Below are 17,373 nucleotides of genomic sequence, written 5' to 3' on the forward strand. Positions count from 1 at the left end.
TGAATTTGTAGAATTGGACCCATTTCCTTGTTTCTTTAGGCAATTAGTTTCCATGCTAGTTCAAATTCATCAAACAGGTTTTGTTATAACTGTCTTTTGCAGAATGGTGATCTCTGAAGTTACAATACAGAATGTACATGCTGATAGGGAAATTCCAAAACACACAAAGTAGCAGCAACTGCATGTCTCCAAAACCTCCTGGTATACTTAAGTAAGTACAGATAAAATATAGATTTTTTTTTTCTTGTCTAAGTATGAAAGAAATTTCATACTGGAAAAAGTATTAAAGACTAAGTCTCCCTTATCTTTCTGTGAGGATTCGTTCTCTCCCTGAGTAAATTTAGATACTCAAACTGAACAATTGATTTTGTCCAGCCTCCATCTGCTCTGCCCTTGTGGAACCATCCCAGCTGCTGCTTGCTACCTAAGCAAAAGCGAATTCACTCTCATTGAAAGTATGTTCAGCTAATTCCTGGAGAAGGCAATATTTGTATACCAGGCTCCTCAGTTTTCAGCAAAATCAAATGGACTATGGTACAAGCAAATTAATTTTCTTTTGCTGTTGGTTACACTTACTGAATGCATGTAAGAACAAGCCCGAAGTTTTCTGCCTGTTCAGAATTAGTTGTTGGAGTTTCTTTTATGTGAGTGAACAAATACAATTTGTGTGTGTGTTCTTTAGCTCTATTATTTGTGCCCTCGTCAGGATGCTCCCCAGGCTGCTGCTTTATCTGATCAGCATTCAATGCCTAATTTCTGAAGACTGTGTTCTGTGTTTTATAGGGAGAGAAAGACATACCTTCAGAAGACAGAATATGGTGTCCAAAGTTAGACCAGGTGGATATCCCAGCAGGACCTACTGCACCAGTCACTCTGACTTTAATCAAGTAGTACATCAACTGTCTGGTAAAACACCGAGTCATTGCACTACCTGAACAAGTATGTGCAGGATAACAAAAAAACCCTCTGCATGCATGCTGAAGCGATTTGTGTGAGTTACAGGGACAGTGTAACACAGGTGAACTTCTTAATTCTTTGCTCAATAAAGGTGGCAATTCACAGCTGGGGTGGGGGATGTTCTCCCTCAAAAGCTTCCTCACTGCCTCTGTAAGGGCCCAGTGGGGTTCTGAGCGCGTGTTGTCCTCTGGAGCTGCCCCGTGGGAGTTCTCGGAGCGCCTCTACCCGTATTCACGCCGGATTCAGCCACAGCTCGAACCCTTCACCCTCCCTGGGGCGCCGCGCCGGGAAGGCGGCTCCGCCCGGCCCCGGGAAGCGCCGCGGGCGGGCTCCCGGACGGCCCCGGGGCTCCGCCCGCTGCCGGGGCGGCACCAGGAAGCGGAACGGCCGCCAGCGGAATCAGTTCCGGGTGCGAGTGGCTGCGGGAGCGGGCGGGAAGCGGCGGTGGGAACGGGCCGGGCCGGCCGGGGACCCGCCATGTGAGAGCCCCCGACAGCCCCAGGTGAGCGGCGGGCGCGGCGCTCCCGGGCGGGACGGAGTCGTGCTCGGGGAGGGGGTCCCGGCGCCTGACAGGCCCCGCGGGAGCGGCGGCCGCGGGCCGGGGCTCGGCTCGGCCGCCTGGAGCGGCGGCAGCGGCTCCGCCGGGGCTGCTCTGGCCCGGCCGCGCCTCGCCGGGGGCTGTCGCGTCACCCGAGTCGGTGTCTCCGGGGCAGCTTTGCCGCGGAGGGAGCGGGTCGGGCGCGCGGGTGTCGGGTCTGCTGTTACCTCGGGCGAGGCGTCACATCCCCGGCCCCTTCGGGGACGTGTTCATTGCCGGGACGTTTGGGACCCTTCAGCCGCTACTGTTCCGTCAGAGGAAGTGGAAATCCTAAGTGAAAACCCAATCTCTGTAATGCAAAGGTCTTTCCAAATCCCCGCAGATGTGTACGACATGCAAATTTGGTTTTGGTCTAGAATAAATCATATTTGAGAGTGAATTTGGAACAAGCCAGAACAGTCTCAGAAACATTGACATAGGAGAGCCTGGTCGCCAAGGGAAAACCAGGTGGTATGGGATTAACTGCACTGCAGTCGATAAAGAATCCTCAACATCTGTGTCAGAATGTGACTGTGCTTCATCGCCTGTCTAGGGACAGCCACAAACTGTTCCGTCTGTCCCAAGTAACGGGTTGGAAAAATACTATGAAAATGGCTCTTCACAGCTACTGTAGATCTACTGCAAAAAATGTTGCTGATATCTAGAGAACATAGTTACTTCATTGCCTAAAAGAAACACTGAAGCCAAAAAGTTATGATTTGCTGAAGAGTGACTAAGCCTTAAAAAAAAAAATAGAAAAGTGGATGGATTAAAATGCACAATAGTCATGAAGTGTTACCTTGGTAGTAAATAATATTGTGATAGCAGGACGTTCAAGAGCCCTCTCCCCCTCCTCTCACTCCCTGCTTGTGAAAGTTCTGCCTATATACATATATCCTGAGTCTCAAAATATAAGCTGGTGTTTTTTTATATTTATAGTGGCTTCTCAAAGCATACGTCTCAAAGTTGTCAGATATTCAGAAGATGTGACTATTTAGCATTACATAATGGGGATATTATGAAATTTGTGCATAAAATAAAAGTTTTTGATCATTACTTGTAAGATCTTGCTGATTTGAAGTGTACGTATCACCAACATGTCCCTTTGTTTTATTTATCTGACAGAATACTTTCATCAATATTGGAATCATAGACTTACAGAATAGTTTGAGTTGGAAAGGACCTTTTGATCTTGGCTTGTCTCCAGTTTGCCTCCTAGTGACCTCTTTTTTGCATTCAGAAATAAATACATACTTGTAACTTCTTTTGTAGTAATTTAATTTCTAGAGTAAAAATTTAGAGATTATTTCTATTGAGGTCTCTAATTATTAAGTGAAGTATTTTTTATGCATTGATGGTTGTTTCATTTTTACTCTTTCAATCACTTACACACAGGCAAGCAGTTGTGAGGAAAACAGTTAGAAACTAAGGGATGAATGTGGCCCTTGGACTTCAGTTTTACATCTGCTTGCTTTGGATATTTGTTCAAATAGGAGGTTCCCTTCCCCCCCCATAAAAATGCTAAATATGCAATTTCAACAATTTCCCTGCTGCACCATGCTAACCACTGAGAATGGGTTTGTAGTGTTACTGGTATTGGAATGTATCTATGTGTGCATGTGCATATTATAAATAAATTGGTTGTATTTTGATATTAAAATCATCCACTCTTTGAAGTGGTTTTCTGTTCATCATGTTGTGAACCTTGGTGAGGTAAAAATAAATCCTTTTAAATTTTTGTTAGACAAAAGTCTGAATTAGTAAAGCTGTTCTGAACCGAGTGTCAGGAGTTACTGTGTTGCTCCCTGGGCAGCTGGTGGCATTGTGTCCTGCAGCACTGAGCTCTCCCACCAGGCAGGACCTTTGCTCGTGGCTTTGCTGCAGGTGTTCAGTACTTAGGGTAGAGCGTGGCCTCTGTGGCTGTACAGGGAGGATGATGACTTTCACTGGAGTGTTCTGATATTTACTGATGCAAGTGTGCAAGAAATAAGCTTTCTAGTAACTATGTTGCAGCCCACACTAACTGGCTTCAGTTTCTGAGGAAACTGGGCATTTCCTGCATGTTTAAGAGGTACAGTAAAAAGTTTTTAATTGCTTTGTAGTCTTCACTACTCTATCAGATTCTGTATTGTAGTCTAAAATAGAACTGAAGCAAACTGACTTTCAAAGCTGTTTTCTAACGAGTAATATTCCCCATGCACTCTTTGTTGTGTGCTTTCCTACAGATAATTTGGGCAAACTGTCTGTTTCTTCTTTGATTCTGATGGTCACTTCAGAAGAAATGAAGAATTGATGCAAAAACCAGTTCTACATATTTGCATTGTATTTGCTGCTTATATTATTTTAAGTTTATTGTAGTTCAAAATTATCTCAATTGCTGGGAGACTATAGGGTTTTTTCACCTTCTTTTGGTTTGTTTTTTTTTTTTTTTAATGGCTGCAGTATTAAAATCTGTTTTCTAGAGGTGGGGAAGCTACCCTCCTTTGGGGTTGGATTTGCAGTGAAGCAGTAGTGCTGGGTGGCACACTGCTTAAAGCCGTCCAAGGGCACTATACATTGACTTTTAAAAGATAATTAATACTTTACTGCTATGAGAGGTATAAACTGGTAAAAATATTCTATGAACAGTCTCTTCCCTATTTTTAAAAACTATTTAAAGAGTGTCTTGGAGACCCCCTGTAGCCTGTGACATACCTGATGGCAGTTTTTTTTGGATACAGCCAGAATTAATTAGTGTGGCTGCTGTAAATCTGAAGACTAATGCAAATGCAGTCTGAAAGGAGTGAGAGTGATAAAGATCTTTGCCTAAAAACTTCCATGATCACAGCTGATAGGTTACATTCCTAGGTTAAAATTCTCTTGAATGATGATACATATTTGCAGTGATGTCTTGAGTTCTCACATAGATGGTGTAGCAGATACTGACTTCTACAAAATGCAAGGGGGAAGTGCACTGCTCTGTATAAATACCTATTTATTTTCGTGCTTTTTCTCTGTACTCTGAGCAGTAATGTATGGAGGGAGTATCACAGAATCATTAAGGTTGGAAAAGACCTCCAAGGTCATCAAGTCCAACCTGTGACCGATCACCACCTTGTCAACTAGACCAGAGCACTGAGTGCCATGGCCAGTCATTTCTTGAGCACCTTTAGGGATGGTGACTCCACAACCTCCCTGGGCAGCCCCTTCCAATGCCTGACAACCCTTTCCATGAAGAAATTCCTCCTAATATCCAACCTGAACCTCCCCTGGCACAGTTTGAGGCTGTTTCCTCTTGTCCTGTCACTTTTTGTCTGGGAGAGGCATTCTTGGTGTCATGGAGCACTTTGCTTTGTTTTTGTCTTAATTTTCATTATGACCCTCCTAGCTTTTCTATGTATTCCTGTTTTCAGACGTGCTACAACAGTAATGGTTTTTAATGTGAGGTTTTTTCCCAATGATCCCTTGTTGCTGAGCTAACTTAAGAAAATGCAAGGAATCTTTTCTCACACCTTTGTGTGAGTTAAAATGAGCGTAATTTGTATCATTCACCTGTCTGTGAGAATGGTGAATCATACTTCAGTGAATGAAGGAAATTAAACAGGTGCAGACTTAGAAGCAGAAACTAATACGATGTTGGCAGATACACAGCTTCGTGTTGTAGTTATATGATGCTTCTCTGCTGCTACTATATGATGTCAGTAAAATTAAATACCTAATGTGATTTGTCACCATCTATTCTTGGTTTTTTAAATTAAATAAGAGCTTTCATAGAACATAATTTTTAAAGTAAGTTTCTTTCAAAATCTAATGAGAAATGTTACATGTCTATCACTCTGTTGTTCACAGGTTACTTCAATGAACACTTTTGTTTGAAGATGTAGGGCAGCAATTCACTACTAGTAAATTCATTCTGTGGCCTACATTTGCTGTATAAAACCCCGATGACTAAAGATAATGCAGATGCAAAGAGAATTTATATGATTCTTTTAAGTGCAACTGGATCATCTACAGAAATACAGAGGAGGCTCAACACAGAGCCCTGCCAGGACTTAGTGAACCTGGTGTTCAGTTCTGGCCTGTGCCTTCAGCCAGTTTCTTGGATACATAATAGCTAGGAAAACCTTAAACCACTACCCCCCAAATGCTTGAGTTTGTTTATTGCAAATAAAATTGTCATCATTCTGAACTACTGTTCTGCATGGCTATCCTGAGCCTCAATAACAGAGGTTCCCTCTGCATGTGCTGAGATATTATGGAAGGTACTGAACAAGACTTCTGACTGAGCATTGATTTTTTTTTTCTTCACCTGTACTAACTCTGTAAAGAATTATTATGTGTGTAAATTTCATTATGACTGTCTGGTTAACTGCAGAGATCATTTTTTTCTTTAGAGCACACAGTGGGTGCATCCAAAGTTAATTTGTGCTTTACAGTACCTTTCTGCTTCAGTTTAATGCTACATGCCTCACCCCTGAAGAGAAGAGATTAGGGAGATGTTTCAACTTGAACTAAGCTGTTTAAAAAATTGGGGGGGTTCTTATTAATCTTTTCAAACTGTAGTGATCTTTCAGGACTGTTTCAGAAATGTTTCAGTCATAAATCACATTGGCTTGTAAGAGCTACTGGCCTGCCAGCACTGATGAATGATTGAGCATTATTATTGTACAGTACCTGCTGAACATTATTTTGGTTAATGTTACTAGAATTTTATTATGGAGCTGTTAAGTTGATCCTGTATACAAATAAAATAAAACCTTCTTGTGTATGGGAATATAATCTATAGATTACTTTTATTTTCTAGCTAGTGACATTCGGGATCTCTGTGAATAAGATCATTCTTCCTCTGGCCATTATTCACCAGTAAAACATGGCTAGTGGTGCCAGTTTCTCTGATGTGTGTAACACTCAGGTTTTTCCCCAGGTCTTGCTTTCCCTAATTGATGCAAGGAAGGTGGGGTGCCCTGATACTAACCCTGGCAAAATTACTGCAGCCTCAGTGCTGTTCCTGCTACAGTCCTGCCTGTTCCTGAACGGGGTATCTATCAGCAACGTGATGAGTTCCAGAATCTCCAGCTGGAGATATAAGGTTGTGGCTGAAAGCAGAAGTAGGGTTCCCTTCTGTCAAGTGCTGTTGCAGTTCAAAATTCTTGTCATTTAACCCCGGCTTTCTACCCCAGATATTTTCAAGGTCACAGGAAGCATGTGAAGGAATAAACTGAGGTGGAAAAGTAGTCACAAGTGTGTGCTGTCGCTTGTTCACTTTGTTTTTTAAAAGCAGATGGATATAGAACCTTGTCGTCCACTGCTTTGGGGCTCATTCTTGTGTACTGGACCTGTTTGGTTGCTTTCAAAGCAACACTGTATGTTCCCTTGATCCCTGTTGCTGGTTTTTACTGCTTTTCTGCTGCACTGGCAGCCAGACTTACAGACCGTTAACTCCATCATCCTCTGCACTCACTGCCAGCATTTGTGCTGTTTACTCCCAGCATCTTTAGCAAAATAAGCTGCTTCATTTCCCAAAAGAAAGATGAAACAACTCTGAGAACAAGGAATTACTTATAGATATGTATATGCATATGGAGTTAAGGGAATGTTCTAACAGAGTAATAATGTGCAGGTATCGCCCTGGTTCCATTTCTCCTTGGTGTCCTTCCCTCCTGGTTCTCACACTTTCTCTGGTGTGTGTTTACAGTCCGTTTTCAATGTGTGGCTGTGTCCCAGGACTGTGAATTCATCTATAGATGCCAAGATGCCATGATCAAAAGGACATTTTTTTTTTCTCCATGGTAAGGTATAAAATGTCCATCTTTTTTATACTCAGGTGCCTATCCTTAGTTCATTCCTTCTGTCTGGACCAGTGCTAGTGGTGACAATTTGTATTTTAATATTTTCTCTAGGAGTAAGTTGTTTTTGATTTCGCTAAGCAATAGCCCTTACAGAAGTATGGGACAAGGAAGAAGCCCATTATCTCTATGTGACAAACTTTCTGTACATCCTAGACAGGAATGACAAATTATTGCTGCTGGGGACTGGTCTTTTAGTTTGTACACAGTCCTCAACCCAGGTAATTTGTGAATTCATGTCACTTCAGGTCAGCAAAAGTTTTTCCTCCACTCAGCATGGAGAGTCATGAATGATTAATCAGGAGTGGCGGGTGTTGCATCTGTGTGTAGCTAATAAGCCCCACAAATTAAAGGTAGTGAGCTCTGTTGGGTTTGTAAGAAGCCTGCTGCCCTGTCAGACACAAGTGAAGGTGACAAACAGGCATCCAGCTGCTGGGACTCCTGTCTTCCCCGTGGGACTGGGATAGTGGCTCTCTGCACAGCATGCAGGGATGCTCAGAATAACAAGGTTAATCTTGCCATGTAACTGCCTCACTGTTGGACTGGGGTTGGTTGTGTGTTGTACTGCTTGATTTCTGACTTAAATCAGCTTGCAACTCTGAATCATTTTATAGCTTTGTTTGCTGAATAAAAGAACTGTCCTGCCCAAGCCATCTCTGAATGGATCGCTGTGATCACATCACTTCTGGTAAACATCTTGCAGTCCTTATTTCCCACCTCAGATATAACAGGTGGGAAAAATGTCTTTTCCCCTTCTTTTACATCACAACTGTAAAAGCTCAAATGAAGGCTGGTTTACCCATTTTCATCAATGACACTGATAACTTAGAGAACATGTTTAGCAATTCCAATAACTTGATTTTGAATGCTCTGTGAGAGTTTTTTCCAGCTTTCTAAATAGGTATTCATTATAGTGTCCAGTCAGGAAGCTGGCTCTCTTGTGTTTGCTGAAAAGAAGTTCTATTTGTGAAAATTATGAATGTTAGTTTCAAGTGAAAGTCATCTGACAGAGCTCCAGTTCTTCCTTTCAGGCTTTTTATCGTATTTCTACCTGTTGATTTTGTTTTTAGAATACCTGAATTTTCATAATTTGATTTAAATTGTTCATATGTCCCATTACAGCATGTAGCATAATAGAAAAAAAAATCCACTAGTATATTGTGATACATTGGACATGCTTCCTGCATCCGAAGTCAATGGATGATGTTGAGATCTCTTTGTTCAATTGGAAAAGCAGGTATGGTGGCAATATTGTGTGTTTATACTTCTGCATTAATAAGAACAAGAATAGCAATAAAAGTCTGAAGATTCTTGGGCACTTGATTAGTGTCTTGGAAATGTAAGATGATGCTGCGGATAGACACTCTCAGGGTGACAAGTGTGTGTGCTTTCTACAATAGTACTCTGTGAAAAGTGCTTTTCTTTAGCTCTTGTTTGGGATTCTGTACATTTCTTTAAAGCCTCTTGGAATGTCCTTTCCTGGTGGTTGAGTACCCATGGCTTTTAATTTAGGTTAGAATTTAAATGTCAAATCATTCTAGATAGGAAATCACTGTTACATGGGATGAACTTCAAAACTCACATCGTGGTTTATTAAAAAAAATAATTAAATCACAAAAGAAAATTTTTTTAAAAATTGAAAGTCCATGGGTGGCTCAAACACTTTTCTTTCAAATGCACACACACACACGTGCCTGTGGTGTTTCTTTGGCAGGTTTTTCAAACTTCATGAAGTACCTTCCAACAATAATTCTTGGGCAATTTAACAATGCAGTTCCTTGCAAGTATCACTGTAGTATCTGACTTGTACACCTACTCAGGGTTCTGAAGTGTTAACCTTGCTTAATGGCTATAAAACTGGTATTCTTTTGGAAGGGTGGAGGTATCATTCTGCAGTTCTTGCCACGGAGTGGAATTGTAAAGTTTCTTTGAGGACACAGACTGTCCCAGGGAGCCTGTCATGTATTCTGAGCAATTCCATTGTGAATGTCACAGAGGAATAATTCACATTATAGAAATGCATAGATTAAGACTCTACTTTCTTTATTATATCAAGTATCTATGCTTACTATTTTGTTGTATTGCACCTTTAACAGACCGGTGAGGTGATGTAACTTAAACATTTGCAAGCATTTTTTAAATGGAAAACTCCATATTCATTCTCAGTTGTAAATCTTTGTGTTTTTCTTTCAGATTACTCTTTACATCAGTAGAAATGGACAGCAGCAGTTTCATTCAGTTTGATGTGCCAGAGTACAGCAACACTGTTCTGAGCCAGCTAAACGAACTCCGCTTGCAAGGGAAGCTCTGTGACATAATTGTGCACATCCAGGGGCAGCCGTTCCGCGCCCACAAGGCTGTGTTAGCTGCCAGCTCTCCATATTTCCGTGACCATTCAGCATTGAGCACCATGAGTGGCTTATCCATATCAGTAATTAAAAATCCCAATGTTTTTGAACAGTTGCTTTCTTTCTGTTACACTGGAAGGATGTCTTTGCAGCTGAAGGACGTTGTCAGCTTTCTGACTGCAGCCAGCTTTCTGCAGATGCAGTGCGTCATTGACAAGTGCACGCAGATCCTGGAGAGTATCCATTCAAAGATCACTGTTGGCGATGTTGATTCTGTCACTGTTGGTGCTGAAGAAAATTCAGAGAATCGCAATGGCGTTAAAGACAGCAGCTACTTTGCCAACCCTATTGAGATCTCTCCTCCCTATTGCTCTCAGGTGCGACAGCCAACAGCAGGCAGCGATCTGCGGATGGAAACTACTCCAGGCAAAACTCTACGGAGTCGTCTGCAAGAAGAAGGACATTCAGACCGAGGGAGCAGTGGGAGTATCTCTGAATATGAGATTCAGATTGAAGGTGATCATGAGCAAGGAGACCTGCTAGTAAGGGAAAGTCAGATTGCAGAGGTGAAAGTTAAAATGGAGAAGTCTGACAGGCCAAGCTGCTCTGACAGCTCTTCCCTCGGGGATGATGGATATCACACTGAAATGGTGGACGGAGAGCAGGTGGTGGCAGTAAATGTTGGTTCCTATGGGTCTGTCTTACAACATGTTTATTCATTTACCCATGCCTCATCCCAGGCTACAGGTGTGTCAGAAACCTTTGGGAGCCTGAGCAATACGAGTCCTTCAAGGTCAATGCTGAGCTGTTTCAGAGGGGGTCGTGCACGCCAAAAACGAGTACCTACAGGTCACTTGCATAGTGATGTCCAGGGCTTGGTGCAAGGAGCTGACAGTGAATCCATGGTGAGTAATCCAGGATATGAAAATAGTCCACAGGAAAGAAATGCAAGAGGTCATTGGTATCCATACAATGAAAGGCTAATTTGTATTTACTGTGGGAAGTCTTTCAACCAGAAAGGGAGCCTTGATCGACACATGCGATTGCACATGGGAATAACTCCTTTTGTGTGCAAGTTTTGTGGAAAGAAATACACCCGTAAGGACCAACTTGAGTATCATATTCGTGGTCACACAGATGACAAACCCTTTCGCTGTGAGATCTGTGGCAAATGCTTTCCTTTCCAGGGTACACTAAACCAGCACTTGCGAAAAAATCACCCTGGGGTAACAGAAGTGAGAAACAGGGTCGAGTCTCCAGACAGAACAGAAGCATTTGTGGAACAGAAAGTAGATAATGATGCTTCAGCTTCTGAAGCCATGGATTCTAGTATGGAAATTCATGCAATGTCTAACACATCTGATTAAAATACTACATTTTAAGTGCAACACAGACAAGCACACTACTAGTGTATTTTTAAAGTATTTTATTCTTTCAGTAATCTTCAGTACAAGTGTAACAGCCTTTTAATTTTCCTGACCTTCTGGAAATCAGTTAGAAATGGTTTCTGGAGAGGACTACACAAGTATTCTTTGTTTTTGAAGGAGGCTGAGTTGTTTGGGGTTTGTTTTTTACTTTTGGAGATGCTCAGAACATAAAGACTGTGCTGGGGAAAAGATAGGAAGAGTCTGCTGAAGTGTCCCTATTGATTGATCTGGCGAGACACAAACTCCAGTGGAGAAAGATATTAGAATAAGATTGGCAGCTCTGCTGGATGCTCCAAGAAGCTGTAAGTTCCCTTATTTTCTGAAATCCTCTTGCTGGTAATGAGTTACACAGCACTGGGGAGAGAGAATATCATAGCTTTGATTCTTCTTGTGTCACAATGAAATCTGTTCTTACTAACTGGTTTTGGTAGTGAGTCTGTTTATATATATAAATTTGCTTTATATATATAAAATGTTTTCACTTTTCCTATTCTGGTTGAGGTGAATGTAAAAGTATGTCAAGGCTGATACCATATACCACTCTTTCAACTGCTAGGACTCCTCTCTGCTTAGGGTTTAGGACTTTGGACTTCGGGAGGATGGTTTTGGTTTTAAATGAATGTTGTTTGGTTTTCATTTTATTAAACTATTACTTTGTGTGCAAAAGTGAGCAAAGTGAATTACCTTGTTTTAATAGCTTTGCTTTATAACATATGTAAACCAAATGCCATAAATCTATTAAATTATGGTTAAACTGTTGAGGGGTTTTGTTAGTTGTCTAGAATGCAAGCTGGACAACCTGTGGTGCTGACCTTTTTATATATATAGAGATAGATATATCTATATATATATATATATATATATATATATATAAAAAAAAAAATATTAGCAAACCTAAAAGTAGCATTGTGGTTTTAAATGTGTTTTGGCTGGCCTCAGAATCTACCTTCATTTCGTACTGTAGAACCATACCAGGTAATTAAATTTAACTTCATCACTCTTCATGGTTGGTTAAAACCAGAGAGAGATGTAGTTTCAACCACAGTATTTCCAAGCAGTATTTTAATAGGTCTCTTCACAGAGAACCGTTTTCAGGTGCACGTTGACTTCCTACTTAAAGCTCCAAGTGATATGCCAGCACTTGGAATTTGTACTTTTTTTTGTATAAAAAAACAAATACTCTATGGGAATATTGAGCAATATGTCTGTTATTTCATGTGTGAGTATTACAGAGTTGCTATGGCTTCTCTGCTATTTTCAGTGGTTGTTTTCTGCATAGAGGAGCTACCAACAACTTTAAAAATACTCTAAATCTTTTTTGTTTCACCAAATATATGTTTTTAAAATGGTGCTAACTTCATCATTTAGGTCAGTATAATATATAAAATGTGAAACATAATAGTAACAGTTAAGCAAAAAAAGAAAAAAAATTCCCTAACAATAAACAAACAAAAGCCCCCACCCTACACAAACCACCCCCTAAAAAACCCCCAAAGCCAATAACAACCAACCAACAACAACAACAAACCCAAAAAAACATACCACAAAAAAACCAATAGCTTAGGAGACCTCAAAAGCAAGGACTGGGCAAACACTACTGTGTAACATTCTACCTGAATTCTACCTGATGAACAGAATTAATCGTTAAATTAATCACATAATTCTTTAAAATACAGGTTTTGTATTATTGGGTCTTATGTTTGTTTAGCTGATATTGAAAATACGTCTGTGAACATGCTGTTTAACTCCTGAAATTTAGAAAATAAAAGCTTTTCTAAATTACGGGAAAGCAAAAAGGTAGGTTTGCTATGTTGTACAGCTTTTTGGCCCCTGTGAAGTTGGGGCATATTTGTGCAGTAGCTTTATTAAATACACTAGTTCTTAATATTGTGACAGTCTGCAATAAGAATTAATTTCATAAAACGTGGATTTACAGTATAACCCCCACCTGCTCCATTGGAGCAGTTTCAGTTAAATTGGGTACATCATTTGCCTCTTTGTCCCAAAACTGCCTAAATAAAGAGGCAGAGGGTGGGGAGATGTTTCTCTCCTTGAAGCAACAACAGAACTTTTGTTTCCAGTAAGGGAAGGGATAGTCTGTGTCTAGGGCAGGTAGTCTGTATGTTTACCCACCTAAAAACATGTTGCTGTTTCTGATATAGTTTTTTCCCTAAATGTATGTTTTAAGCAATTAAATGCAAAAAAAAAAAAAAAAAGTAAGTTTTGATAAATTAAGTTTGAGACATGCAAAATCCAAGAAATGTACAGTTATTCCTAACCCTTTATCTTGAACCTGTGCTGTGGTGCCTTTGGTGTGACTTTTTCCCTGGAAGAATGAGTTGAGAATAGCAGGATATGGGTACAAATTTTATATTTCTTGAATTTCTCTGTGTCACAATCTTAACATTATTTAAATCTAGTTCTTTGTATTTGTAAATGTATTAAAATGGTTTGAGTTTACCAAAGAGTGACTTATCCAAAATTGTCTCAGACGAAAGCAAACAAAAAACCATCACGTTGATTGTACAGGTTCAGGTTCAAACCATTGTAAGGGGACTGTTAAGGGGCAGGAAATGATTCGTTTCTATACAAGCCCATGATCCAGCAACATGCAGGTCCTGCTTGCCCTGCTTGTGCCCGTTCCCTCCCTGGGGGCAGCGTTCCTGATTCCCAAGCCATAGCCCAGCTCTGCCCGGCCCCCCGGGCTCTGCTGAACACCAACAGCACCCCTGGCAGCAGCAATTCCATTGTGCCTTGTCACTCAACGGGGTGCCAGGATCAACACTGTCACAGACACGAGACGTGACCTGATGAATTCGTGTCACCAGCCCAGCGAGCAGGAGGCTGGGATACTTTAGCAACCATGGAAACACTGTACAATGTCTCGTGTCTGTCCAGTTCTCAGCACAGAGCTGTTACACATTTCATTTACAATAAATGCAGAAGTCAATAAAATATGTGAAGAAATATTTGACAGCAAAATAAATGGTGAAATTATATAGGCTGGTTCATAATTGAGTCTCTTCTTAATCTACCTTTTTAATTCTAGACAAATGTGAAAGCAGTGACAGTGTCCTTTCTTCTAGATGCTTAACCTATTTTGACAAACTGTGAAAATAAAGGATTTTATACCTTTGCTAATGTCTGTGGTTTTAAACTGTTATTTTAGTTTTCTTTCATATTATCTTCCATATTATTTCTTTTAAGCTTGTAAATACATTTAGAAAATAGCTTTGTAAATACTTACAGTATATGAAAAGTTCATTTTGGTCACTAAGGCCTCAAGATTGGCTCTGCTTTCTTGGTGTGAAATCTTTCCGTAGCATAAAGGATACTGTCAGTTCACTGTCAGCAGGGTAGACTGTAGGCCTAAATTGAGAGTTTTAATGCAGTCTTCCCCAGCATAAATTCATGGGTTATGCTGAAGCTTTTGGTTTACTTTTAGACAAAGCAATGAGGCCTCTTAATATGTTTAGGCTGAATTATGGGAAGAACAATAGGAATAAAATCAAGGGCTGGGAAAATATTGAATGAGCTTTACCTTTAAATATATATATTATTTGAATTTTTGTATCAGTTTACTGTGATTCTTTTATTGTCATTTTTCTAAACAGGTTTCACATGAAACCATTGAAAGGGACTCAAATATGCAACACCTAATCTATTTTCCAAGGGAATTTTACCCTTGAATGGTGCTTTTTGACTGGTCAGGGTTATTTATTAAATTTTATATTTGAAAGTATTTGGGGAATTATGTAAATTCTTTATATGAATCTCTTTATTTCATGAATTGTAAATTTCATAATACTCAGTGATTGAATTGGAAGTTTAGTAAAGTCATTCAAAATGTTCAAAGTTTATAATCTCTGTGCATTTTACATGTATTTTAACAAGTGCCAGAATAGTTGTATTTAATATTGTAGATTTAATAGTACTTGCACATCCCTGTGACAGCATTAACTTAAGTTACGCAAGTTTACATTAAAAAACAAAAGCTAAACAAACAAGTAAGCCTGGGACATGTGTTCCTGTATTTCTTCAGGGGATGTGAAGCCACGTATCTCTGACTGAGCAGGTTTGCCTCTCACTCCTGTAGCTCACTCCTGCCATGGCAGATCCAGAACTGCTGACTCTCATTCCCACAGGGATTCAGCCTTTGGACTCGGACTGCGAGCCTCTGGTTATAGGTCTGGTTAGAGGTAGAGCTCTTGCACGATTTTAACAGTATTTGTTTCTGACTGAAAAATTGTATTTTTAAAAAACTTTTATTTGTATGGTTGTTTTTGATGATAAATAATTGAACAGTTTGAATGACTTGACTTGGTGTCATTATCTTGCAATATAAACCGGGAACCTCACACCTCGCACTTCATTGCCACGTGAAGTAAATGAAGCTAGCTAAGCTGATGCTGTAACACCTAGTAACTTGCCATTAAGAATTATTTTATAGCATGAACTTTAAAATATTTATTCAAATGATATTTTACTCTTGTATTCACTTTGGTTTTAGATTTGTGACATGAATATTTCCGTGCTGGTTTATTTTGTTCTGATGAATTTGTTTCTTGCTTGTAAATTGCTTTTTTTATGGTATAAAGTCAATCGGAATTGCTGTTTGTAAATTAAAATGCTTCTAGAGCAAATCTGGTGTCAGTGTCTACATTTGGTTACTTAATCACTAAGGGGCTTGCATATTAGATGCTACTCCTGAAGTGTGATTAAAAAGTTGCATTTTAATACTCATGTACCAACTAGGAGTCAAAAATCGTTAGAGACAAACTACTCTTGAAGTTTCTCTTTTTTGCCAGCATTAAGTGTTTAGTTCTGAATGGATGATGTTTGAGTTTTGTACTTTTATGAAGACTCATACTTCTACATCCACCATCAAACTGAGCTTATTTTCTTATTACATAAGAACTGTGTGTATAATAACTGTGAGCGGGCACAAGAGATCTCCCTTTCTCCCAAGTAACTGAAGTTCTGGCATCAGAAAAAAGGGTGAAGTAGTATCAGGGAAGATCTTCTCTATGATGGGATGCAACAGAAAGCTTACAAAGGCAGAGCTCTGAAAAAATGTCCATCTGTACTGTGCTGAAACTATAAATGAGACCCTTCTTCAAGACACACGTTCCGATATGACTTCCTCAGAAGGCTTGGACTGTGTAAAACAAACGACAACAGATGTAGGCAAGAGAGGAAAAGATGAAAGGGTTTTGAAAAGAGCACCCATAGTGAACTCTTTCCTGTCATTAAAACAAAGGAGGGTTCTGAAGGAGGATGTTTTGAGGCAATTTTGTGAGGTTCATCAGTATGAGGCAGTATCACAGAAAGTACAAAGGTGCTTGTTTGAAAACACAGTAAGTAGACAAAGGACAGTGACCCTGGCTAGGTATAAGGGAGATGTGATGGTAAGAAAACAGACATGTTGAGGATTAATGGAAAAACACGTAAAAGTGGAAGACACACAACTGCTTTTGGAAGAGAAAAACTTGGGAAAACAATGAAGGGATATCAGCAAAGCAACAAGATTATTGTAGGTTTAATGAGTCTGACTAGTATTTCTGAAGATTGATTTCTCTCCTTGTATAGTGAGGAAAATCTGGTACAAAGACAGGGAGTTCCACTGTGCTCAGTCATTGCGTGTGCAAACTGATTGGCAGTTTCAAAGAACCCCTTCTTTGCTAGTTTTGTCCACATGAAGATGTGGAAATAAGGGAAATTATGGTGGTGGGTATCAGATTATTTTAAGATTTTAAAAATGTCTCCAACTAATAGAATAATTCTAATATCCTTTGCACTTAACACTTAGAAATTACTCAGTTTTTCTTTTAACTCCCTTTCTTTCTAGCTAACCTTATGATGCATTTTTGTTGCATGGGATTTCAACTTTATCTAGTTCTGTCTAGGGATACACCATTGACCTTGGGTAGTTCGTATTTGTTTAAAGTTGCAATCCATGGCAATAATTACAGTGTCATAGTACAGTATGTGTGGTTAAACTTCAACTTATCTGCTTGTTTAGAGTTGCTCCCTAATAATGTAAAAAGGTTATTTCAGCAGAGATATCCAGTAAAAGAACTTTACTGCATAAGCTAAAGTAATTCTCGTGAGACCCCCCACCTGGAGCACTGCATCCAGGCCACAGAGATGGTCAGGGGGCTGGAGCCCCTCTGCTCTGGATAGGGGCTGGGATAGCTGGGGGTGTTAAGCCTGGAGTAGAGAAGGCTCTAGGGAGACCC

At 40.1% G+C, this 17,373-nt stretch overlaps 1 protein-coding gene across 4 annotated transcripts; it reads left to right on the plus strand.

The window, feature by feature from the left end:
* The first annotated feature begins 1,344 nt into the window (after nucleotides 1–1,344).
* ZBTB34 (zinc finger and BTB domain containing 34) lies at nucleotides 1,345–15,133 on the plus strand. Of its 4 annotated transcripts, XM_027687797.1 has the most exons (4): nucleotides 1,400–1,459; nucleotides 1,878–2,118; nucleotides 8,482–8,596; nucleotides 9,553–15,133. In XM_027687797.1, the coding sequence occupies exons 3-4, from the start codon at nucleotides 8,556–8,558 to the stop codon at nucleotides 11,072–11,074; spliced, it is 1,563 nt and encodes a 520-aa protein (XP_027543598.1). In that variant the 5' UTR covers nucleotides 1,400–1,459; nucleotides 1,878–2,118; nucleotides 8,482–8,555; the 3' UTR covers nucleotides 11,075–15,133. The 4 variants fall into 4 exon arrangements, with proteins under 4 accessions (XP_027543596.1, XP_027543599.1, XP_027543597.1 ...); XM_027687795.1 differs by lacking the exon at nucleotides 1,878–2,118 and having other exon boundaries at nucleotides 1,345–1,459; XM_027687796.1 differs by lacking the exon at nucleotides 1,878–2,118 and having other exon boundaries at nucleotides 1,363–1,459; nucleotides 7,974–8,596.
* The last annotated feature ends 2,240 nt before the right edge of the window (nucleotides 15,134–17,373 follow it).

The sequence above is a fragment of the Neopelma chrysocephalum genome, unplaced genomic scaffold, assembly GCF_003984885.1.
Source record: "Neopelma chrysocephalum unplaced genomic scaffold, ASM398488v2 Primary Assembly neopelma1_74, whole genome shotgun sequence".
Taxonomy (NCBI): domain Eukaryota; kingdom Metazoa; phylum Chordata; class Aves; order Passeriformes; family Pipridae; genus Neopelma; species Neopelma chrysocephalum.